We start from the raw sequence: 24,704 nt of genomic DNA on the forward strand, positions 1-24,704 counted from the left end.
AAGCCACACTGTCAGGGTGAGTGTGTGAAAACCTGCATGATACAACAGTTATAGAAGTTTATTTGTCGGAAATCTTACTGTATTAAACACTAGAAGGTTTCATTAAAATTGTCTTTATGTTGAGATTGTCGACATTTTCAGTAGTAATTATAATTTTTTTGGTGTGAAATTATAGACATGTTCATCACATCTCATCTCTACACATCAATGTAAAACAAAAATCCTTAAAGTTTAAATGTGAAAGTTTTGGTGCTATTCCACTGATCTAATGAACTCAGGATGAACTCGGGCTGTATGTGACTCCTTAACTGAAATATGTTGGACTTCCCTGGTTTACATAGAAGACGTAAGTTTTTTTTTTTCTATACTTCCCTTCTTTTTATTTTGTTAATCATATAATAAAGCATTTTAATCAACTATATCCTGCCCTATTGTGTTATTACTTACTGTTTTTGTTGTGTTGTTTTGTATTTTGCATTGTATCTGATTAGATTTTTAGCGTGAAGCGTTTTGCAACATTGTTTCAGATGAACTGAAGCTGTTGTTGTTTTTATGTTGTTGTTGTTAGAGGTGTAAACATTTAGAAACAATCGGTAACTTAATGACTTTTACCAACATAAAGAGAAACGCTGTTGCAAAAAGGAGTAATCATTGCGACAGAAAATTAAACCCATTTTTCTGTAACTGCCATGGATTCTGGACGTGTCAGTGTTTTTTGCACGAGGCGGTGAAAATGTATCAAGTTATTTGAAAGTCCGCACAGGAAGCGGTGCGGGAAGTTCCGCGGTAACTTGACGCCCGGAGTAAAAACAGCCTCACGGCGGCGGAGTGGGAGGAAGCCAAGTTGGAAACACGGCGGAGAGAAAGAGAAACTCCCTCCTGCAGCAGGCGGCGGGCACACTGGCGCAGTGTTTCGGGCGGTCGGCGGCTCGGACGCAGGCGGACTCCCGGAGCGGCTTGTGATGACCCACCGCGGCGGACCTCCACGCCAGTCCTGCCCCCGAAAGCCACCTGGAAGTTCGGGCTTCGCTTCAAACTTTCGGCGGGTCTGCTCGTGCTGACCTCGACCCTCCGTGCTGGGTTTTCTTGTTTGGTTTTATTCGTTTCGCCCTCGTTTCGGCTGGAAGCCTCGCTGAAGTCTCCCGCACACAGCCAGGTGAGCGCGCGGGGCTCCGTGGGTGCGTTCACCTCACCTGTACGCACGCACGCAGGCAGGCAGGCAGGCAGGCACGCGGTGTGACGCCGCCGGACGGAGCGTGAGGAGCAGCCGCCGCCGAGCAACGGGACGGGCGATGGAGCCTCCAAAAGGAGGGAGCGGGACCCGGCGGAGCCCCGCGCCGACTCCCGGGAGAAGCCTCGCGGTGGATGCGATGTTCGCCGTCGGCTTCGTCTGCCTCCAAGGTGGGTGAAACAAGCGGGGCGCGCGCGTCGTTACGCGCGGTTCGGGTTCAGGTAGAAGCTGTGGCCGGAGGAGAACGGCAGAAACGGGGACCCCGACATTGACCTCTGTGGTTCAAGTTAGTCTGCTGGGATTAACAATCCGCACCGCAGCAGCGGAAACATACTTTGAAATGTGTGCCGCTGGATTTCTAGATGATCTCAACATTTTTCACCTGGTTAGAATTTAAGAAGTTTGTTTTGGGGGAAAAATGTGGAGTGGGGACCCCTCCCCCATTGGTCCCAGTTGGTGGGGGGAGAAACTACTGGATGTACAAGCTCCTGCTTTTATTATGCAGGATCACTCCAGAGCAGCACATTCCCGATACAGAGGCTTCGGTACAGGGGGGGGGGGGGGGGGGGGGGTAAACATGAGGCCTGCGGCCCAAAACAGACCCACTGGAGCATCATTCCAAGAGTACAGTTACAAAAACAACATTGGATTATTTTTTTTTTTTGCTAAATGAGGAATTGTTTCCTGCGCCTCCTGTTCCTACTTTTTAACACTTAGTGACACTAAGAGTTAAGCTGAATCATCAGGGACTGGTGAAAGCATCGTAACGCGACATGTTTTCATCATATTTTCCAAAGTGATTTAAAAAATTAATAAATAAATATTATGGGATGCCGTAGAAGTCAAAAACAACATAGGAGCTGCAAATCCAAGACATGATGATGCAAATTCACGTTTTCATAATACTTCTTTCAACTAAAACAATGGGAATTATTTGGATCTGGTCATTCTATATTCTTTTTTTGCCCTGGAGAGGTTCACTAAAGATCATATTGAGCCATACGCCCCTCAGCCAGCATAAGATTAACACTGTTTTGGTGGTGCTAAGATACTCTGTGTACACCACAACAGAACAATTCATCTGTTTGCAGGTTTGCTCCACTTACTCTGCGATTACATTTTCAATTTGGAATGGGACCTCGACGGCCGTCTGATAGTGAGCTCCCATCTACAATCCAAGTAGCCCTGCCTTGTCATCATACATTCCCTGAAGTGTACTTCCATCGCTCACTCACAACGCACGTCTTGATTATCATATTCATAACTGTGTTTGCATGTGGGAGCCGCCTCTCTGAGCTCCAGCCTGGCACGCTTTCATGGGTGCCATTTGTATGCAGGCTTGTGCCTGAGCCACCACCGCCCGATTGTCACACTTGGAAGAAAAGAAAAAGAGAGGAGCCCTCAATGAAATTAACACAGATCTGAGGTTTGGCGCCTCGCAAAGTTCGGAACCGCATAGCCGCAGAGTGAGAGAGAGAGAGAGAGAAAAAAAAAAAAAAGCCACGTGAGGATTTTTCCTAGTTTGGTGTGAGGAATGTTCTTATCCTGCCAAGAGGTGGGACTCATTAACTCGCTGCACATCATGTCAAAACTGGGTCCGTTTTGAAAAACCAAAAATCAGATCTCAGCATATTGTGTTTGCATGAGCCACCTTAAACACGGCCACTATAAGTCAAGAGTGGCTGAAGGGAGTTAAAAAAAAAAAAAACCAGAGGCATTCCTTTAAATTGAAGTGTGTCTGCCGGCCCCCTCCTGCCGCCTCATGGTGCCCACTTTGGGATCAATGTGTCCTCTGTGTGCAGGCAGCAGGGGAGAGTGCAGGCTGCCATGGGGTCTTGTGTTTATGAAATGTATGAATAGAGCCAAGCCAGGTACTGTCACGACAGCGCCTGCTTTTTCAGCCTGCTTTAGAAACGTCCCTATATATATATATATTTGTATTTTTTTTCAAAAGGCCTTTGAACGCCTTGCAAAGAGCAGGAATTGGGTCTTTCTTCCCACATTAAACCGTCCACACCAAACACGCCATGTTGCTGGAAGCTTGTGTGACGTGCTTGATCTGGGTACTGTGGTTAAATATTTACCCTTTCAAAATAAAAAAAGAACCCAACCCACCAATAATCGCTCTTTTCCGTTGGCTTTTCTGTTGGTCTGGTTTCTATTTGGTGGCTGCCCTGAGTAGATTCATCCTATTTATGGAGGATGCGTCCATGACGGTAATGCAGCCGTTCTCCCGTCCACCCACTCGACGCTTTCAACCTCCGTCGTCTGATTCCGTTTTTCTTTTCCCTTTCATTCCCGTTGCCCTCCCTCCCTCCAATTCAGTGTGGGCCGTCTCAGACCTGAAAGATTTATGTGGAAAAATGACGGGGTTTTATTGCCGCGGCGCCGAGATAGATGTGTCCTCACGCACTCGCCTCTGCTCAGACCCTCGTCTTTGATCTCGCTCCCTCGTGGGCAGCCTTCAGGTCTGGGGCCATTAATAATTTGAATGAACGGGTTTAAAAAAAAAAAAACACACACACACATAAAAAAAACCAATATTTACTCGACAGTGATTGACAGAAGTCTACACCTAAACTGCAGCAGTTCCAACCTACTTTCCTCCTTTGATTTGCTGTAAAATCCGATGTGTGACACCTGGGATTGTGCAGGATGTGTCGTCTGCGCGTCGTTTTAAAATCCAGACGCTTGGCTGTTGTTAACCCCTGCTGTATCTGCAGGCTGTTTGGCTGCATGCTGGTCCTCCGAGTCTCTGCAACTCTTACAGGATGAAAGGATGCAGACCAATAGAATGTGCGGAGAAGGATTTGTTTGTTTCCCGTCGGGGGTGAAATAGAATGGACTTGTGCTGTTGATTGCATATTAAATATTGGGGTATTTAGTATTAGTATTTAGGAATTTGGTGGGATATGAATGTGTCTAACCCTTGTATAAAATCAGTGTTCAGCATGAACGTTGGTCATTTTTTATGGTGTTTTTTGATCTGGCCCCATTGTGCTGTTTTTCCTCTTTTTTTCCCTCCACTGCTCCTATTGATCTGATATCATATTTGTTTCAGTGCTGCAGGGGTTGAACATTGCCTGAACATCTGTGCCGTGACTTACCGACATCTAACACATTATTACAATCCTTCAACACGCTACAGCTTTTCCTCCCCTTCATTTAGCTTCTGATGGCGTTTCCTTTTTCATGGAAAAGAAATGGTATTTTCAGCACGAGTGGCAATAGAGAGACCGCGTGAACAGGATGAGCAATTAGCTTTGGATCTCGCTGTGTTCTCGGAGAGTTCATCCAGTAGTGCGTGATGAGGGAGGATTTCTCCAAGTCCTCTCCCGCCCTGGTCGTTTATCACACACTGTTTATTCAGGTTTAGGTGAAACCTTTTGAACTTGAGAGTCCCTCCTTTTGGGTGCGCGCCGTTTTATCGGGCGGCTCTTTTCCCCAGGGGAGGATCTTCTTGCACTCTGCGAGAGGCATGGCTGCCCGCTGTCTCCTATATGGGCTCCCTTGTCATGTCTAAATTGATGCGCCTTCATCATCTCGGCTTTCTGTCCTCCTGCTCATGACCCTGACATCGATCCGCGCCCGCCAGCTTCATGGATGACGAAGACTTTGGGAAGTAAATCACCGAGCGGAGCCTGGAGCAAAGATACAAATGTGGGTGAATCGGATGTAGATCAAACTTTCCTCACGTCGGGGAGAAAAACACTTTTCTACTTGTGTTTCTTATGAGGAAAAAAAACCTAACTGGTGGAATAACAAGAAAACCACCTCATTCATTTAGCTTCATTTTTCCCTCCAGTTAATTTTCCGGCTTTTCAAAGACGCGTTGAGTGGAATCATTTTGAAGTTACGGATCAGCGGCAGCCAGAAACGACACTCTGTGCAGCCCCGGGGAAAGATTAAAGAACGAAAGATGGATATCGCGGCGTATAAGATGTTGTGTCGGCTAATATTTTCCAGGCTCCGACATTAAAGCTCCGGCACGTCTGTGGAGGAAGTGCTACCTGCTGATTGGAGCGTGAAGACGGAGGGTTTCGCCATGTCGCCAACAAAATGAGCAGAGTTTGTAATGACCGGTGGCCTCTGAGAGATCAATAAAGCCAAATAAACAAGAGCAAAGCGAGGACCAGAGCTTCTCATTTTAAATGATTACTGCACCTCATGACCCGTGGACATTAACTGATGTGCGTGCAGCGAGCTCATGTGTTTGTGGTTTAGCTGGCGCTGCCGTCGGACCCTGTGGTTGTGATTGGAATCAGCTTTGGTAGATCTCCGTCTCTTTCCCGTGGTAGCTGCTCCGTCGCCCCTCGTGGTTTCCAGCCCCGTCTGGAAGGACCCTGGAGGGGAGGGGTCGGCTGCCGACTCTGTTGTGTTACGCACAGCATCATTGCCGCGGCGTTTCAAATTACAGGCCGCCATGCTTCGGTGGGATGGTTTGGAAAAGGAGTACTGCAGTTTCCTCTTATCTTTCTGCCATTTCCATGAAAATGCAAAACTTTCCGGAAACAAAAACGCAAATAGGGCAAGTTTCCCCTTTGGAATGTTATTTAAATGGAGCCTCAGATGTAGGAGGGTTGACAGTGATGGCAGGAACAGCATCATAGGGGGTCAGTCTGCTGGTCCTGTATGTTGACATCTTGAAATGTGTCAAATCTCTCCGCCCTGATCTCAGGTCACATATCTGTCAAAAGAAAAAAAGGTCCAACTGACTTATCTCATCTGCAAAGTCAGCCATCCTCTCCCTCAGCTGAGGTGATCCCTCAGTAATGTCACGTTATCAGACGCACTGACATTTTTTCTCAAACCTTCACCGTGTCTGAGCTGCTCTCCGAAATCACTTATCTGCCATTAGCGAGAACCCTGCGGTTCAATGTTCACTTTGAAAGCTACACGCAGATGTTTGCAGTCGTCTTGACACTCAGATAGTAGTAAATCCTTCCAGCAACTTTCTCCCCTGCGGGGCAGGTGTGAGGCCCAGGGTGAAGTGAAATAAAACCCCCTGTTTTGTTGGCGGTGCCGAGCATGTATGGCTGTGCCACCACATTCAAATGCCTCTGATTGAAACGTGCAGGAATGTCTCATTTGGCCTCAGCCCGGTTACTTCCAAAGAGGGGGTGGGGGTGGGGTGGGGGGGAGAAAAAGAGGGCAGGAGAGGAGAAAGGCGTCTGGTTTGTCGTTGCGTAATCCAAGCAGCCATTAACTCTTTGTGTCCGGAGGCTGAATGAACTCATCGTAGCAACGGGCCACAGGCAGAGAGACATCAGGCAGCTCTCAGTCAGACCCCAGCCCGGCCCCTCCCCGCCACGCCAGCACGTTTAAACAGGCCGACCGGGCCTCTAGTGCTTAATGGGAATGGCCTTCAGCTCTGTTTGATCCCCAGATTAAAGGGGTCAGCTGGCAACAAGTGACCCTGCGCTGGGCCCAGTGGTTGTTGCCTGATAAGAAAATATTCCCCTTCTCTTTCTCTGCTGGTCTTCGCCGTGGGGTTGCACCAGGGCTCAAAGGCCACAGGAGCGAGAGAGAGCTACTGTAGGTCCGTCTCCATGGCAGCGTGTGCAGCGGTGACTTCCCGCTTCCCGGCACCTGATGAAACCCGGCGCAGACGGAGCAACGCAGGACTGGAGGCTGGCGGCTTTATCTGCCCTTGGCACCCAGCGCGAATGTTTCTGAGCTTCGCGGCTCCTTTTCAATCCGCTCTCATACATTTTGGATGCGGACCAAGTGCCAGAGTGCAAGTGGCGTTTTCCCAGGCTGTGGAGCACAGTTGTGTCTTTTCAGCCGGTCTCGCACAAACTGAATATCTCTCCTCTGCCGCTTTTCTAAAAAAGCATTTTCTTTGATATTGCGCCTCAAAGGAACAAAGACGGCACAGATTTCCGGATGTCTCAATTAAAGGTTTCTGTTGTGCTTAACATGGACGTTTGGGAAGAACAGAGGCTTGAAGGTATTAACAAAAAGGACGGCGTACGGAGCCGACATACCAGCGAGGGTGATCATCAGAAGGACTTTTAGACAGTAGCGTGTCTAAAAATGGCTCTCACACAATCTGGCTTCATAGTTCTACTGAGTTCAATTTGGACAGTTTATCCTCCTCTTGTGTTCTTCTCTCACTGCTTCCATTTAAAGAGCTTTCCTCTGAGCTTCACTTTTATTTTTTACGAGTACAAATCCCCTCTTGGCCACATTTCCAACCTTAAGTGGTCAGTATTTTTTTGTGTGGAAATAAAGATTTGTAGATTTTTTTTTTTTTCTCCTTTTGGCTGATTGATGTTTGCATATCTGGCTAACAGAAGGAAGGAAAAGAGGGAAATCAACCCCCCCCCCCCCCCCCCGTTCTGGCATATAACCGCTCCGCGTGCAGGCTTATAAATCAAACTGCTCCAATTCTTTGTTCTCCATCTGTAGATGGTCTGAATTATTGTGGGAAAACCGTATTTGTTTCAGCTCGTCTTCTGTTTTGTTATCATCTTTAACATCAAACCAATATCAAGCTTATTTTCGCTCACGCTGCACATTAGGTATCGGTTCCGTGCAAATTTGGATTATAGATGATGCTGTTGAAATGTGAGACCAATCTGTGAGAAAAGATGAAATCGCATTAAATCAAGAAAAATGCAGGACAGTTTTTTTTTTTATCAGTGATTGTGAACGAAGCCACACCAGCAGGATGGCGGCAAAGCTATTTGGGAAGATTTTCAGCATAATGCTGCAGTTACAAAATTTTCGCAGCGCAAAAATTCAATTCGAGTTCGTAGCGAACGACTTCCAACAAAGCAACTATTGTGCAGGTTTTTAATACACATCACATATTTAACACTTCTTGTTGAAATGATATTCATCCACACCTAAAAATAAACACTTTCTGTTGACAAAATGGGCCTCCATTGTGTAAGTACCACAAAAGAAAAAATTCTCTCAGTATTTGTCCACAGTTTTAGTGGAACGGACACTGTACGGCAGTGAAATCCAGCAAGAGGACGCAATGAAAGCCAGCTGAAATTCTGGAATTTAAAGCATCTCGTCCCTGTTATGAGGGTGACCTGGTGAAGGCTTCTGACATTGTTGGACCTGGAAGGCAACAAGCTTTTGGCCGTATGTGGCAAAGAGGATTTCAGATTGTACATTTTTTTTTGTAGGTTGTTTATCATGAAAAATGCATTAAATATGAACATTTTTCTCATTGTCTGCTTCTCTTCCAACATCAGATGATGATATTTGACCATTGACTAATCTGTAAGCTGTGAATAATTAACTGATTTCCTCTCAAATCAGTATTCATCCTCTGTATATACGTAGGTAGAAAGACAGACGGAATTGCAATTAACAATATTCCATATACACAAGTTATTATGTATGTATGTATATATAGTTAATTCTTGTGGAAAAGTGTGTGTATTTGTAGTATTTGCCGTTTTTGTCCCATCTCCAACTCTTGATTGGCATTCTTACAAATACCTGGTGTTTGCCCTGCAATCAGCCTCTCGCAGTGAAGCGGGTCATTCAACTGATTTATTTATTGGCCACATAATCGCTTGATGAAACCTCTGTTGACCGGCGGCCTGTCACTTGGCCATGTTTCTACACGGCCCCTCTGGCAGCCGCTACACATAGTAGAGTAGCATTAGCAGTGTTGTTATGTATTAGCAGACAGTAATTAATATCGCAGAGACAGAGGCTCATTACACAGCAAACATTGTTCTTTTTTTTTGTCTTCCCCCACAGGTTCTCATTATGTTGAACGTCTTGCGAAAGCCTGGGTAGTTTCCTCTCGCTGCTGCTGTACTCGCACTCTGTTTCACCTTTTCACTCCTCTCTTTTCACTCCGTTTGTTCCAGTTTCACAAACTGTGCCAAATTCTGACTCCCTTTAAAGCCCCCGGTCCTCCTTTCTGCTGTCCCCCGTCTGAACCTCCCTCTGAGTCTGCTTTCACGCCAGACTTCAGTGTGTTTTTTAATCAGCTCCGACAGAGGGATGGCACAGCGCAGGCAGAATAACAGAGTAGGTTTTGCAGCATGAGGGAGTCTTTGGTGAAACTCGTCCTCTTTTACTCCCTGTCTGCAAAGCGATTCTCCTGATGGAAGCTGTGGTGAATTTCGACAGATGCTTTGCGGTCGTCGTTTTTTTGTAAAAAAAGAAAATACCCACACGATTGGTCTCTTCTCCCTCGACCCTGTACTGACTGTCAAGGGTTCTGGTTTTTCGGTCCGCTTTAGAGTCCTGGTTTGTGTCTTTGTGTCTCACGCGGAGGTGTCGCATCTGCTCATGATTCCAGAAACATCTGCCACCGGAACGTTCTTCCTTTGTGTCTTCATTCAGTCCCTCATTGTGAGCTGCTTTGGGCAGATTATGATGATGCACAGAGCCGTTCTTTGCAGCTTCAAGTCCATTTCACTGTACACTGTACAGTACATTTCTTGAAAACTACTCCCGACTGTTTAAGGCTGTTGCAGTTGGAAGTTGGGGTCCTTGAGCAGAGACTTGAAAAGTTGTTTTAAAAGTATTGGAGTAATTGCGCTCTTCTATTTGTTTCCCTCAACAACGTCTTGTTTTCTCCTGAAAATATCACATCCCTTATAATGCAGGAGGATATTTAGCACTTTTGTGTGGGTGAAGTTAAAAAGTGCCGCTTCAGTTTCTGCTTCATCTCTTGATCACAAATGTTTTGTTTGATCCAAGCAATTCTCAGTAATCACAAAGTGTTTTCACCTATAAAAGCTTCTTTTTTTTTTTTTTATCTCAGAAGCAAAATTGTTGGATTTTTAGCACTTGGTCTATATTGATCATCTATTTGTTTCACATCTGAAGCTTGATGATGCATCGCGCTGGAGGTACTGTAAATTCCTCCTGCGATGTTAGTTTATTTGTGTTTGATTGAAATGAAAAGTAAAATCCAGACTTTGTTATCAGCGTCGGCTATTACCAGCATCTGTCGACAATATCGGTGTGTGCCCCCGCTGGGCGTTCCTCATGGAGGACAAACACAGCACAGCATGACAATAGGCTGCTCTGTGCAGGTGCAGCCAGCCAACACAACCTTGTTGATTATGGAGGATAGGACAGTGTTTCCTGTCCTTATCAGCCGAGGCGACGACAGATAGAAATGCCCGTGTTGTGTCTGACAATCAACAATGGCCTCCTGCGCCAGATAGCACAGGAAGTGGATGTTTTGTGGCCGTTGTTTCCTCCCGTCGTAACGTCAGAGCGGATGAGGATCTCCGCGGCGTCCTCCCTGCCCGTCCTTCCCCCGCCACACAGCTTTCACCACTCCCCTTTGTGTCCTCATCCAGGTTATTGCCCAGACGGAGGTGTGTGGACCTGTCTTTCCTCAGCGTGTGGCAGGAGGTTCAGGCTGTGTGTGTGTGTGTGTGTGTGTTATCGAGGATGGAGGGCAGAGGCTGCTCCCCCCCTGAGGGTCTGGGCAACAGCCGCAGCAGTTGAAGGCCGCCGGCTGTTTGGCTGTTGACTTCCTGTGGGGCAGATGGATTCCCGTGCTGCTGGACACGATGCTTTTAGTGCCACTGGAATTTGAAAAGCACATAAACACAGACTGATGCTAGAAGCTTTTCATATATACACACACGTGTATGTGTTAGTTTGGTGGCTTGTGCACCTGTGGGTACGAATCCGTATATTTGTAACAGCTTGATTTGTCCTGGTGTGCACTGACAGCAAACATTGAAGGTAAAAACAGCTTTTAAAAAGTTTTTTCAGTGGACTTGGCAGAAGTGGGTCAGAGTAGACTTCAGATTTGCACATTTTAAAGCTGAGCCGACTTTCCTCCATTTTTTCTCTCGTTCTTATGCATGGCCGATGATGCTTCTCCCCCGGACAAAATGTGAAGTGAGCTCATCGCTCCTGCCGAAAAGTACAAAGCACATTACTGACGGGAAAGAAAAAAGCCAAATGTTGCCGCAGATCCTTGGTGTACGCTGACAAATTATCCACTTTGGACTAAATCTTCTTTTCAAACAGAAACCTCTGTCTTTTCACCGTTTGTTGTGCTCTCTCTATGAGAGTGTGTTGAACTCTGCCATCATTCAGAGAAGAAGATGTGTATTTCTCTGCTGTTGCACCATGACTTCACCGTGGCTCTTTCATCTCCGGCTGCGGATGGTTTCCAGGCAGACGTCTTATTCTGCCTTTGTGTGGGCCAGCAACCCCCCCCAAAACCCATCCACCTCCCGCCCTCTTGTGCTGTCATTTCATAGGAAGCAAAGAAAAGGTTGCAGTGAAAGCTACACCTCTGCCTTCCCCACAACCTTCCAGGCCCGTCGCAGCACGAGGTCGGGTAACAGCGAGCGCCTCTGCTATCCCTCGCCAAACACTCGCACCGGCGGCAGCGCGGCGTAAAGGGATATACCAAGTCTTTGACTCTAAAACAGCACCTCACACTGAGATCTCAAAAAAAAGAGAGAAAAAATGGAGAAATTCTCTCATCAGCTTTCATCTAAATGGCACGTTCATACTGGAGATGGGCGACAATCAAAAACGGCCTTGCGGAGTTTTTCCACTTCCACAGACATGTTGGCTGAGGAAAAGTGTGAAACCACAACTGTTGAATTTTCCTGTTGTTTTGACAGTCTCGCTGAAACGTCACAACTTTTGCTCATTACTAGTTACAACATGACACCGTAAGGTGAAGCCCCCTTTCATTACAACAGTGGGCGAGATGCAGCTGTGCTTTGTTTAATGTCGATACACTAACATGTAAATGTGGTGACATCTTTCATTGTGGCTTAAAGCAAATTGCCGTCACAAAGATCATTCTCACACTGGTTGGAAACGATAATGCGTCGACATTTGACAGATTTCACATTAACGGGTTGATATCACAAGAGACGCACAGGGTTCCTCCCCTTCCTCCTGATGAGCAGTTTGTAATGTCATCATGTTGTTGACACCTTCGCTGGGGCAACCAAAACTTATCTCCTCTCCCTCAGCGATGAAGAAAAGCTCCCTTCTCTCTGCGCTTTTCCAGTTAAACAGTAGTTTTGCTGAATTTTCCAACACAATCTACTTACTCCATTTTAGTAATTATCATTCCATCAACAACATCTGCCTTTTTAAATGAGTTGTTGACAATGTAATGGCGCTTAAGCGTGTTTTCTGTTCACACAGTTGCTGGTCAATCTGATTAGAAACCAACTGGAAGGTAGACGGGTCGTCTGATTCTGCTTCTCATGCTGATCAAGCATGTTCACACCAACCTCGCACCGAGGTTAATGGTTTGCCAGGTCGGTGTGAAAACCTCAATAGCGAGGCCAGTTGTCAACGTTTTGTGTTCAGACGTCCCGGGGTGATTTCCTGTTGGTGTGCAGACTGCAATTATAACACATCTCACAATATTAACTGTAGCTACGTACGAACCGATGATCAGTAACTCAACAGTGAAATGTACTCTGGTGCAACATCCCATTCAGCGATGACTTTTCATGTGGGGTTATGAGATCCATGTCACCCAGTGTAGCACGTAATGAACTTGTAAGATTACTGAAGTCAAACAGTAAGAGGCTTTAAACCTCTTGTGAGTCGATTGACTGGATTTGTTTTGATGTTATTGCTGTAGAAGTTTTTAGAAATGTGCAACAAGTCCGTGCTTCAGCATCCTTTTTTTTTTTTTTTTTTTCAGGATAACTGGCGCAAGCTTGAAGCGATATTTAATGTCTTCGTCAAACATTTTAACTTTATTTGACCAAAAAAAAAAGTCAGAATGAAAGAGAACGTAGTTTTTGTGATGAAGCACGCTCTTATCGTTGCATCAGCTTCACTCATTAGTGAAGCGAGGTTTCTCAGTCAGCCGAGGCTCCACAAGTTAGTCATGAATTAAACAAGCAGGAACTCTTCATAGACACTTGCACAAATGTTTCTCATCTCTAACAAGAGTGGAAGAGGAGTTGGATGTCCTGCAGCTTTTCCTCCGCTCCTCCTCCCTTTGTTTGATCTTTCTTTTTTCTTTTTTTTTTCTCCGGCTCTGTAACTCTTTTTCAAACTCCACGTCTGTTTCAAAAAGCATTAAACATGAGCGCGATCCCTCGAGCAAGGAAACACAGAGAGCCACTCACAGAATATGCTGAGCGTATTAAAAGTCACACAACGAGACCCCCCCCCCCCCCCCCCCCGCCCCACCAAACGCTGTTGGCCTCTGCACCCCGTTTCCTTCTGTAAATACCCCCATTCACAAATACTTTAAAGTCTGCACACTTGCTCAGGTCATACCTTTCTACTCAATTTTTGATTAAAAGCCTCGTTCTTATAAGAAATAACATTATCATGCAAGTGTTCATGGAAGGACTCATAATTAATCATTGGCTTTGGATCACATTTTGCACAAATTTGGCAGAATATCTCAAGCCATGAAATGGTAAAATTGAGTTTACAGATATAGCGCTGTTGTACTGATTTAACAGCCCCCAACTCGCTTAACAATATTAGGCTCCGTTTACACAAAGACAAGATTTCAAGTGAAAATATGTCATTTTTTCTTGTTCATTTTAGAAAAGTTTTTAAAACAATGTCCGCTTTCCTAGAAACAGCAGAAAGTCTGAAAATGATGTGTTTATGTTTGGTGGGCGCTGTTGTTTGTTTTTGTAATGAAACCGCATGCGCCCAGAGAACAATACACTATAAAAGTCAACAATGGCGAGCACGCAGACGTTTGCATGCACAGATGATGGAGTTGATTTGCTGTAACTGGTGACTTTCAACTATAAAACTACCAAGGCATTTTTAAAAAGTTGTCAGAGACTCAGCGCAGCCTTGTTGAGGAAATAGACACCAAAAACCCAACAAAGGCTTTCCGTTTTTAAAACCGGGGCTTTGCTCACATTCACCTATTCACACACCAATCGAGGCGACTGCTATACGAGGTGCTTAGGCCATTCAGTGGGAGCAGTTTGGAGTTCTGTGTTTTGCTCAAGGACATTTGGGGGATTGAACAGGCAACCTTCTGATTGAGACAGCCTGCTCTACAAACTAAGTCATACATAACATAAGGATTTTTTTTTTTTTTTTTTAACACTTTAGGAGTCGCGGCCCAGGAGAGGAAGTTTTTTGTTGTTGTCTCCAGAGAGAAATCCCATATTGACACATAGGTGACACAAGTCATCACCTCCCCTCTCGCGTCGCTGATTTAAATAGCCTGTCTGCACACGACAGTATTTCAAAGTAACTTTTTATGGCAGTCTGATGTCGGTGGAGTCGTCTGCGAACCTCAGACGGTGCTTCTCCATGCTGTAAAACAAATAGTCCCAGTGAAGACCGTGACGGGGGATCTGGGCAGCTGGAGGACATCAGGGAGGCTGAGAGACGGAGCGAGACGAGGTTAGAGGGTCAGAGAGATGCTGAGGTCAACGCAGCCTCTCCCTAATAACCGGCGACCTGCTCAGGTTTCCATGCAGATGGACTCTAACTAGCACTAACCTGATTCAGAGTCAGGAGGAGACGCAGGTTTTCCGTCGCCACAGATGGGAGTGCGCGTTCCCAAGTGGCAGCCTGGCAGTGATAATGAATGATTAAAGGTTAAGGGCACAACAAGGGTCCATTTGCTGCTTATCGATTCACCAGTGGCTCCCTAAAAAGCCTGCTATTTTTTTTTTTTTATACACCAAAATACACTTGGTGCAGATTTTCTGTGGTGCAGAAAGCTATTCCAGCTGTGAACTGATGATTGGATAGTGATTGTGAGTGATTGCCTGGTTGAACGAGCTCCTGTTTTCAGCCTGCACAAGCATGTCCTTTAAAAATCCTAAGTTGGGATGCTGAGTTGATTACGTCTATAGAGAATTACACATGTAGGTACGCACTTTCTGAGGTGGTGAACTTTCCAGGTTTCTGATGGCCTGCTGAAACCAGCTGATATAAATAAATACATGGCTTGAATCTCAAATTATTTTCTACTGATATGTTCAATCCTCGCTCTGAATTTGTGTCCAGCATGCATGCCGAGGCGTGTGAGTGTGTGAGAGCCCATGAATCACAGACCAACTGTTATCTGTTACAGCCGCGCATGTGAAGGGAAGCGGAGTGTCTCCACGAGATCGCCATGTTTTGTGTTTGCAGGGTCATAAATGATGGTACTAATTATATTGCAAGGTTGTAGACTGAAGTACTAATTTGTTTTCCTTTTACAAGCGACACGAGTTTCATGTTGTAACTATTAAGGGTAGCGTCTCAAGTTGTGTCTAATATTTTTGGGTTTTAATTGGCTGGTCATGACTGTATGCCTTTACCGTATCCTCTTGTGCGTATGTGTGTGGGAGGACAAAGGTTTCCTGGGATCTTGTGGTGCGTCTGATGTCTCTTTAAAGGCCTGTTTGCAGGAATGAGGTCTGCTTTAAGGTGGCCAGCCCCTGAGGTCTGTCTCAGCTGTGGTGAAATGATTCCTCTGGAAGTCGCGGAGCCGAGGACAAATAGTTCTTTTTTAAAATTGGGGAGTCAAAGAGAAAAGCTGTAATTGAATGTGAAATCATATGCTTCTCATTTGGTTGAAAAATGCTTTTCTTGGTGGGTTTTTAGATACGGTTAAGTGTGGTGTTGCCCTGCAATTACTGTAAACAATTGTCCGCTTCTCACACGTTTGGTTTGAATATGATTGTATGAATAAGATCAGCTCTCAAAGGCTTCAAAGAGAAGTTTTTCTTTTTCTTCCAGTATGTAAACGAGACCTGTTTTCTACCATTTCTTTGTTGATTTTTTTTATTTATGTAACAAGTTCTCTTATAACAAGTGTTAAATGTTAATAAGGGCAGCGATTTTCCTCCGAGTAAACATTAATGTTTAGGGGATGCCAAAAATAACAAACTGTAGTTTTGTGTATTTACTAAAAGAAACATTCTTTGGATTGAGAGTCAGGGTTATCTTAACACACTTTGAAAATCCTGGGGGAAATTTAGGGCGACGCTCCTGGTGTTATTGTCCCCTAATCTTTACGGTTTGTATTTAACCTCGTAAATGTCTATACTTACTTACAGTTGATGAGCCTTTATATATTGTGCTCTCAGCATTTTACCTGTAATTGAGCTCTGGTGTCCGCTGGAATGTGAAATCGTACTGTGAGCAGGTATCTGAGGAGACGGAGCTCAAGTGTGCTGATTCTTTTGGCTCTGATCCAGCAGAGTACCGCTAATCCAAATGAAATAGCGGCTCGCCTGCAAAATAAACAAACTATCCTGAAGCAGTCTGGATCTTTTTTTTTTTCCTTCACGTGAAGAAGGTTTGCTTTAGCTTGTGAGCCGTTGCTTCAGCGAAACACTTTGATTTTTCACGAGGTTTGCACTTGATACGACGGGTGGTGGTAAAATAATGCTGCAGAGTATTAGGTTACTGAGCTCTGATATTTTTCTTCGTTTCAGCAGTAAGTGGCAGACTTGTTGGAGAGGTATTTTGGTGGATTCATGGCGGGGCAGGGAGGCTCGGGTGTGCCCTCAGACCTTCAGGAGTGGGGGCGTAGTCGCTGGGATCAGTGGCTCTTTGTTGCTTCATGTTAGAAAACGTGTATTGTGACCATCGGCTGTAAGCCACAGTCCCTGCGCTTATTCTAAGCCTCACCCCAGGTGTCAAACATGTCAGCCACAGTCGAAGCTTTATGATGAAAGGTCAAGACGCACGCTTTAACCTCGGGTCCCCAAACACTGGGACTTGTGTACGGCGTGACCTTTCGCCCCTTAAACAAGCCAAATCTGGTCCTTACAGGGTCATTATCTGATTATCCTCACCGCGTAATTTCACACAGGAAACTCCCATCTTAACTCAGCTGCAGCAGCCATGTTGTGTGTTTAACACGATTTTAAATCTTGACAAATTGTCACTTTTACTCAACGCTGCCTCTGCTGCCACAGAGTGTGTGTGTGCGTGTGTGTGCGTTTACGCAGACAAAGGCAGAGTGTTTGCGTGTTGATAACTCTCATGATGTAAATGTCTGGCCTCTTTGTGCTGTGACTGAAAGCCTTCCCAGAAAATACAGTTTATTCAAACTTTAGTAAATGAATACCGTTCTGACGCTGTGTCCTCTCGGCCCATCTCTCTCTCCGTTTGTGTGAAACTCAAATAAAGCCTGTGTCACCTTGCATACCTTCACTTAGTGTGACAGATTTGTTTTGTGTGCACTGTGCACTATTTTGAGGGCGGATCGGTCGGAGCAGAGGTAATTAAGGTGGCGTCTACACTTTGTGCAGCCTCGCACAACAACCAGGGGAGCTCCCCCGAGCTCAGGCCCCGACAACCTGTCAGTCTTTCCCTGTCGAGCGGCAGCTTTTTGCCTGGAAAGCTTTCCATGGCAGAGGTGTGAGGCGGGGAGCGGGCAGAAAAACAGGTTTCCCGGTGATAAATAGCAGGTCCGCGTTGAAAAGTGTCTCCTTTCTGACAGCGGATCGGCCTTTGTCTTGAAATGCGAGCCGCGACTCCGCAGCCACTGCCAGCTTCTCAGGCGCTCTGACTTTCAGCGGGGCAGAAAGAGAGGAGGAGAGGGAGGAGAGGGAGCTTTAAGTTACAGGGGGGATGCCTCGGGGTGACACGGAGGGATAAAAAGATTTGAATAGCTGTTCCTGTCTGTTAAAGGGGATTACCATTTAATTAGAGCCATGGTCAAGGATATGCCAATCAGAGCTTTTCAATGTGATGAGATGCCTCCTGATGGCCAATGGTTTTTATATTGTTCAGACTCAATGGTGTAAAAAAAAAAAAATTCAGATTGAACACACAATTAAAACCACTTCGTTTAATCTTGGAAGTGATTTCAAAAGTTGTCATTACTGCATGGGTAGAGTAAGTCAGTTAGTTGTTGGCAGCCTGTCGGGAGCACCTCGACATTTTCCTGGTGACATTCATTTCACCAACTGTCTTGTTTGATCATCAACAATATTCTGTAGCGACCAGAATTGAATTGGTGTCTTGACAGGAAGGTGCTAATTCATTGAGGAATTTATAGTGTCACTTTTTGAGAAAAATTGTAGCCATGTGTGTCAACAATTTTCATATATAGCAAAAGGTGATTAATCTTTCACTCATGTTAAAATTAGAAGTGTTAACCTGAATTTATGGCCTGTTTTGTCTGTTGTCTGGAAAACGCTGCAGCTATTCTATATGTCAGAATTCCCCTTCTAATAAGCTCATCTAGTCGAAGGACCTGACACAGATTACAGGGCGAGAGACTTTTCCTTCCTTTCTTCTTTCAAAATGTCACTACACACTTGGAAAAACTGGAAATTCCACAGACATTAGAACCTCATCTTTCTGTCGGGAAACTAACTCCCCTCCCCCCCCCCCGTTCCCTCAACAAAACACCTAACATGAACAGCCCAAGTGGTCCATTAGTGCTGGCAGAAGAGATATGTTGCAGCTAATGTTTATGTGAAGAATCGTGTGGTGTGGAGGTCTCTTGTGCCCGTTTAGAAGGATTGTTTGGTTGGGAAAGCGCCTGCCTCAGTATCTGGGGATGTGGGACTGGACTGACCCTGTACAACGTGTGCTCAGGTGTGCGGTTTGTTAATGTGTAGGTGAAGTTGGTTAAACCAAAGTGTAAATTGAAGTGGGAATTTCCCCACAAGAGGGCAGGAGGTTGGGTACCAAGTGTTTATCTTCATGGGTCAGAAAATTCATTTTAGATTGCCTCTCTAGCACAGTGGTGCAATCCTCGGTTTGAAGACAACTCTACAGCCATTTCCTCCCAAAAAAAAAAAAAAAAAACCAGTGAGGGAAACTCTGCTCTCCAGATCTTGTTTCCTTGGAAGTAGTGTGTGATGTCAGGTGATGGATGCAGTCCATCTAATCTGCACCCGGTGTGTCATTGATGGATGTGGATGACTGAGGAGAAGATAGTGCGAGCTCATTACCGTTGCTCTACGTGTCGGCGTGCCCGGGCTTCTGGCTTTAGTGAACTCTGCATGCACGTGCATGCATGCATAGAATATCTCCTGTTTGGTTTCACTGTGACCCTGCATGTCCTGAATACAAGATCGAATAGGCCCTGTCAAACAAGGCTTTGTAATGAGTGAGGGCTGGTGTGACTCACTAGAGTCACAGAGTTTTGTTATAATGTTCTTTCCAAAACCGTGGGATGAAGGTTTTCTTTTTTTCTTTTTTTTTTTTAGACATAATTAGGAACACTGCAAATGTTTACCCCCTGCACGACATATAAACTGAGACACAATGAACCACTTAACCTGTGGCTGCAGCAGCGGGGTGATCCTGAGACAGCGGTGGGAGGTTCAGACATGGTTGGTGAGGCGTTCCTGCCGGTGGAAGTGTGGTTTCCTAGGCTTATTAATATTAGCCGTGAGGTCAGATGAATACACGATCACGGCTCTCGTCTGGCTTTGGAAGGCTTTGATCAGACAGTGAGAGCACGGGGGAGTCGGCGAGAGTCCTGAGCTCACCATGACTCACCAGGGCTTTTAGAGGATGGATCTCATTTGCAGTAACAGAGAAGCATCTTACAGGAATACACCTAAGTGTGGCGGACCACATCTGTGAGTTCTGTCAATTCCATTCCTGAAAATGCAAGAGGTTGTTGTTCTTGTTTAGCCATGCAAGCAAATTAATTATCTTTAACTGAAGGGCTTGGTCTTTGCCCCTACTGGCTGCTAAAACTGTGCAATCCTGCCCTTAATGAGATCATCTTATCATCGCTGTATATTGGCAGTATCCAATGATATTTGGTAATCAGGGTAAAATTAGAGGTAATTTAAACGAGTCATCCCTGCAGTGAGTCACAGCCATACCAAGGTCTTGTTGCATCATGCATGTGTTTGCGGTTCCCACAGCCAGTGTTTTTTGGTGAGTCGATCTTCATTTTTGTACTTTTGTGCCTCTGACTTCTGACCTGTTGCCTCCAGGTAAGATGTAATGTTAAAAAAAATGACTGCTCGGACTTTGTGTTGAGCATCTTTGCATCTTCATAGAATGTAAGTTAGGCGGCTGTTAAATCCTTGCCATGTGTTTTCTCATAAATGCAAACTTTTATTAGGGGTTAATTTAACCCTTAATAATGTTAAATAGAGTTGTAAATAGTTTTAAATGTTACACTGACTTACTGTAGAGACCTATGTCAAAAGACAGCAGCTGAATAGATCTTAAATGATCTTAGATGGTTATATGATGGATTTTCCCTCAGAGCATACATGCTATCTAATTTGGGAATCAAGATGCGCTGCAGTCGTTCATTTATTAATCACCAGTGCTGGTAATGAGTATGTGGTCTAATCCGATTATACAATCACAAATACTAATCTAAATTTACTCAGATGATCTCATGTCTGTTCCTGAAAAATGATGGCTGCTGCTGTTTAATTGAAGCATTTCATTAGTGCTTGTCTCTCCACTCGGTGTGTGTGTGTGTGTGTGTGGGTGTGGGTGTGGGTGGGTGTGTGTGTGTGTGTGTGTGTGTGTGTGTGTGTGTGGGTGTGTGGGTGGGTGGGTGGGTGGGTGGGTGGGTGGGTGGGTGGGTGGGTGTGTGTGGGTGTGTGGGGGTGTGTGTGTGTGTGTGTGTGGGGGTGTGTGTGTGTGCGCGCGCGCGCGTGTGGGTGTGGGTGGGTGGGTGTGAGAGCTGTTACCCATACTAATGCCCAACGAGATTTTTCGAAGAACCATCATCGAGATCTCATTCCGGGTGCTCTAAAGGAGTGGGGGGGGGGGGGCTGGGCTTTGCAGGACTGTCACTCTCTCATTGAGGAGCAGAGAAGCGCGCCTCAACACATCTTACTCCAATACAAAGAGAGACTGTGATGTACATACAAATGAGACCATAATAGGTGGTTTTGTCACTCAATTCCTTCTTAGTTTAATCTGACAAACAAACCCTCTGTGTGTGTGTGCGTATGTGTGTCCGTCCTATGCGTTCGTGCACATTTCACACATCCTTGCTCAAGAGTCTGGTAAGCAGACACTCAACTACCCCCCCAAACCGCCCAAGTCCTGGGAAAAGCATAACATTGTTCATTCCCGGCGTGCATGACCTGCAGGAGATGGTGTGTAAAGCAGGAAGTAATTAGACCTAATTATTCAGCCTTAATCATATAAAAAAAACTAAAAAAAACCTCCATGGTTGCTGCCTCACCTCTGTAGCTGGTTAACCAGCATCTTCACCATATAATTATTGTTCATAGTGGCTTGTTGTTCAGTGAGAGGCAAAGTCACATGATGCCCATAGTTTCCAACCACTGACTCATCTGAAAACGTGCCAGCATATCTGAGATGTTTTGTAGTAGATGCCAAACATATACTTATCCCGCATATGAAATCTTACACGACTGCATTTCATTCGTGATCCAAAAAAATGCAGTCGGCCATTAAAGGTCCAAACAGATGAAGCTGGAGTTGAACAAAACTGCGTTTAAAAAGTTGTTTGCGTCACATACATGAAGCCTTATGTCTGCTGTTAAAAGTATAATGGAGAAAGAGAACCCATTAAGGTCATTGGCTGGGGGTTTTCCATATCCTAAAGAAACACTGGAGCAGCTTTTCACTACAGTCTGATGGAAGCCTCACCTGCATTTCTGGTTTGAAGTGTGTTTTCAACAGTCATTTAATAGTGTTTTTAACCTTATTCAACATTTAGGCCAAATCAAACCATGAATAGTGACTTTCAAACATGACTAATATTGTTCTTTTTCTTAAGCTTTAATCAATGCATCAAATACTTCTAATATCGGATTTCTTTCCCTTCTATCATCGCTGTGTGGTAACGATTCATGGTGTCCTACATGCTCTTTGGAGGACCAGCAGCTGACAGGTGGAATCTGCTCCTCATATCATGGCCCAGTCACAGGCGTGCAGACCCCACGGCTTGTTCGCGAGTACCTGGGGGGGAAGTGAGCCCTAATTGCCAGGGGAAATGGGACGGCCTTACAGGGAGGTTTCCATTGTAGCAGAAGCAATTAAGTTGGCTTCTTTTATCTGAGCGTCGCCTTTGAAAAGGGACATTGTATTTCGCTTCTCAGTGAGCACTGAGCTGGGGCAGTTAGCAGCTGCATTCCACTGCAGTGCCAAAAAGAGGTGTGTGTGTGTGTGTATGGGTGAGTGGGGGCAGTCCGGGTGTCAGAGGTTTGTTGGTGGGACGCTACAGATGCAGCGTCCTTCATTGCCTTTCTGTGTTGCATTCCCAAGACTCACCAAGTAAAATGGACTTTTCAATTCTTTCAGTCCACTTTGCAACTGCAGTGCTTCTGCTTCTGAGTGCAAGTCTTTCGAATGTGTTTGCTGTTTAGAATTTCAACTCCAAGCACTTAGCATGGACCCTGAACAAACTTTATAGCCCACTGATTGGTGCTTGATCGTCTGCCTGACTTTTCACTGCTCTTTTTGAGGCCCGAAAATGGTCCGGGTGATTAAATATGAGCCTTTGGGACTTGACTTAGATTAATAACCCACACCAAAATCTTCCCAGCCCTTAAATATTTGAAAGAGGTAAATGGTGTACAGCAAAGAGGATTGAGATTATGCCAAGGCGAGGACTCTTGACACATCACGCCGGACACTAAAACCAGGTTAAGAGAACAATTGGAGACGTGAGGAGCAGGCGATGAGACGCTGGTCTGTGAAGTCCTGCAGCCAAGCCTTTCCGATAGACCGCTGCATGTCTGCCTTCCAGTGGAGTGGAAAAGAGGCCACGCAGTGCTGAGGGAAGCCAAGCTGTGCAGGGCCAAGGCATGTGGAGGAAGACGTGGGATCCAAATAGTGGTGGGGGCAGGCGCCTTAGACCCCTGAACACAACACTGTGAAAGAGAAGCTGACAGCCACAAATTAATTCAACATTTCAATGAATCATCTCTTCATTTGGTTTTACTAATCCACTGCTCCCCTCTTTCTATTCCCGCGCTTCTTCCTCGAGACCCCCCCCCCCCGTACCCTCGCAGCCCTTTTGTTTTTACCCTCTACCAACTATCCAAACTCCTAAAACTCCAGGACGCCTGGAAAGAAAATTTAAGCTGTGTTCCGTATCTTTCCCTTCCTCCTACTCATCTACATTTAATTAAAACATCACAGACAACACACTGAAGAGTTTGGGGGTGTGAACAGCGCCGATCTTTGGGGAACATATGGCACTGTATTTTGCTGACCTACTTTTCTGTTAACCGGGATACTCCGCAGGAATGTTGGATTACTTTTCGATACTGTATACTGAAAACTGATTAAGCTCTTAATGTGTACAACCTTGATGGGTTTCACACACAGCTCTGGAGAAATTCAAAATAATCAATTAACAAGAAAACAATGGGATATTAAAAAAAGTTATTTGTTAGGTTAAAACATTGAAAACAATACTTTTACAAACAACTACACAAAAGAAGCCAGAATATGAGAAAAGGGGTAAATCTCGGTTTGTGATGACATGTCAGGTTTGCGATGTCTGTTTTTTTTTTTTTTTCCCCCCAACTAGAACGAAAACAATTTAATTTTAATATTGCTTGAGCTTCCTAGTCCCAACGGAAAGCAGAACCGAACTTTATCTTCCACAAACTTTACTGCTGACTGCCTGGTTTCTGTGAAAGAAACAGGAAAAACAACAAAACCATCTTGTCTCGGATCACTGGAGGCAAATAACTGAAAGATGCCTCCTTAATGAAACATGCGTTGTGGTTTCATTACTTCACAGTGGTTTGGGTGTGACGGGGCGCACGGTGCCAATATATGTGTCTGAAGCGTGTCACTATTGAGTGTTCACGGTGGCGAAAGCAGCGGCGGCTCTTTGGATGCCTCGTACCGCAGCCGAGCCTTCCCCCTGCCCTTATGCTGCTCACTCAAGGAGAGGAGCTTGACGGTCCGGTGGCTCTCCCCGTGAATACCTATCATTGTGCTTCTGCTTTGAGGGAATTCTAGAAGCTGGCGTAGGACACACTGGCTGGGGTTCAGGAACTCTGCGGGGCCAGAGATTAGCAAGGCATGGCAGGATCTCTGATAACTGACACCCTCCACGCAGGCATCTGAGCCCCTCTCCCATCCCGCTAAAGACTACAGCCACAAAGACGCCTTTCAGCGCCGGGCACGGTGGCGCTAATCCCCTAAGCACAAAGACCTGAGCCACCGATAGCATCTAAATAACTCTTCAGTAAATGTCATTTGCCTGAATTAGCTGTATAGTATCTCATGATGTTGGTGGATTGCGATGTGGGCTGCACAGAAATATTTGTGCCTGTTTTGATTTCTCTTGATGTGTCGTTGAGTGCCAGCACTTAAAAAGCCACGAGGACGGGTCGCCCACTGTGGCGATCGGCCACTGGCTGCTTGGCTGCGGGGTTTAGGTCAATTCAGTGTCACAGACACTCGCGTGGCATCCACGATTGACTGTTGGCCCTCAGTGGCAATATAGCTTTTAGAGCCTTAGAACCAAGCGTCTGGCTGGGCTGGTTGAGCACTTAACATCCATGGAGTCGATATTGCCTCAGATTTCTCTTATGAGTAAAAGGCCTCCCGGCAATGCTTTGACTGCAGTTTTTATTTAGGTCACCAAACGATAGATTGAGGTTAGATTGTC

At 45.5% G+C, this 24,704-nt stretch overlaps 1 protein-coding gene across 1 annotated transcript in view; it reads left to right on the top strand.

Annotated features, from left to right (window-relative positions):
- The first annotated feature begins 817 nt into the window (after positions 1 to 817).
- Positions 818 to 24,704, top strand: part of ptk7b (protein tyrosine kinase 7b) — an 81,185-nt gene continuing 57,298 nt past the window's right edge. The window contains exon 1 of the mRNA XM_080482111.1: positions 818 to 1,401. Within this exon, the coding sequence (XP_080338237.1) occupies positions 1,293 to 1,401 (109 nt within the window). The 5' untranslated portion in view covers positions 818 to 1,292. The remainder of the gene's footprint in view (positions 1,402 to 24,704) is intronic.

This window comes from Lipophrys pholis, assembly GCF_963383615.2.
Source record: "Lipophrys pholis genome assembly, chromosome: 15".
Taxonomy (NCBI): domain Eukaryota; kingdom Metazoa; phylum Chordata; class Actinopteri; order Blenniiformes; family Blenniidae; genus Lipophrys; species Lipophrys pholis.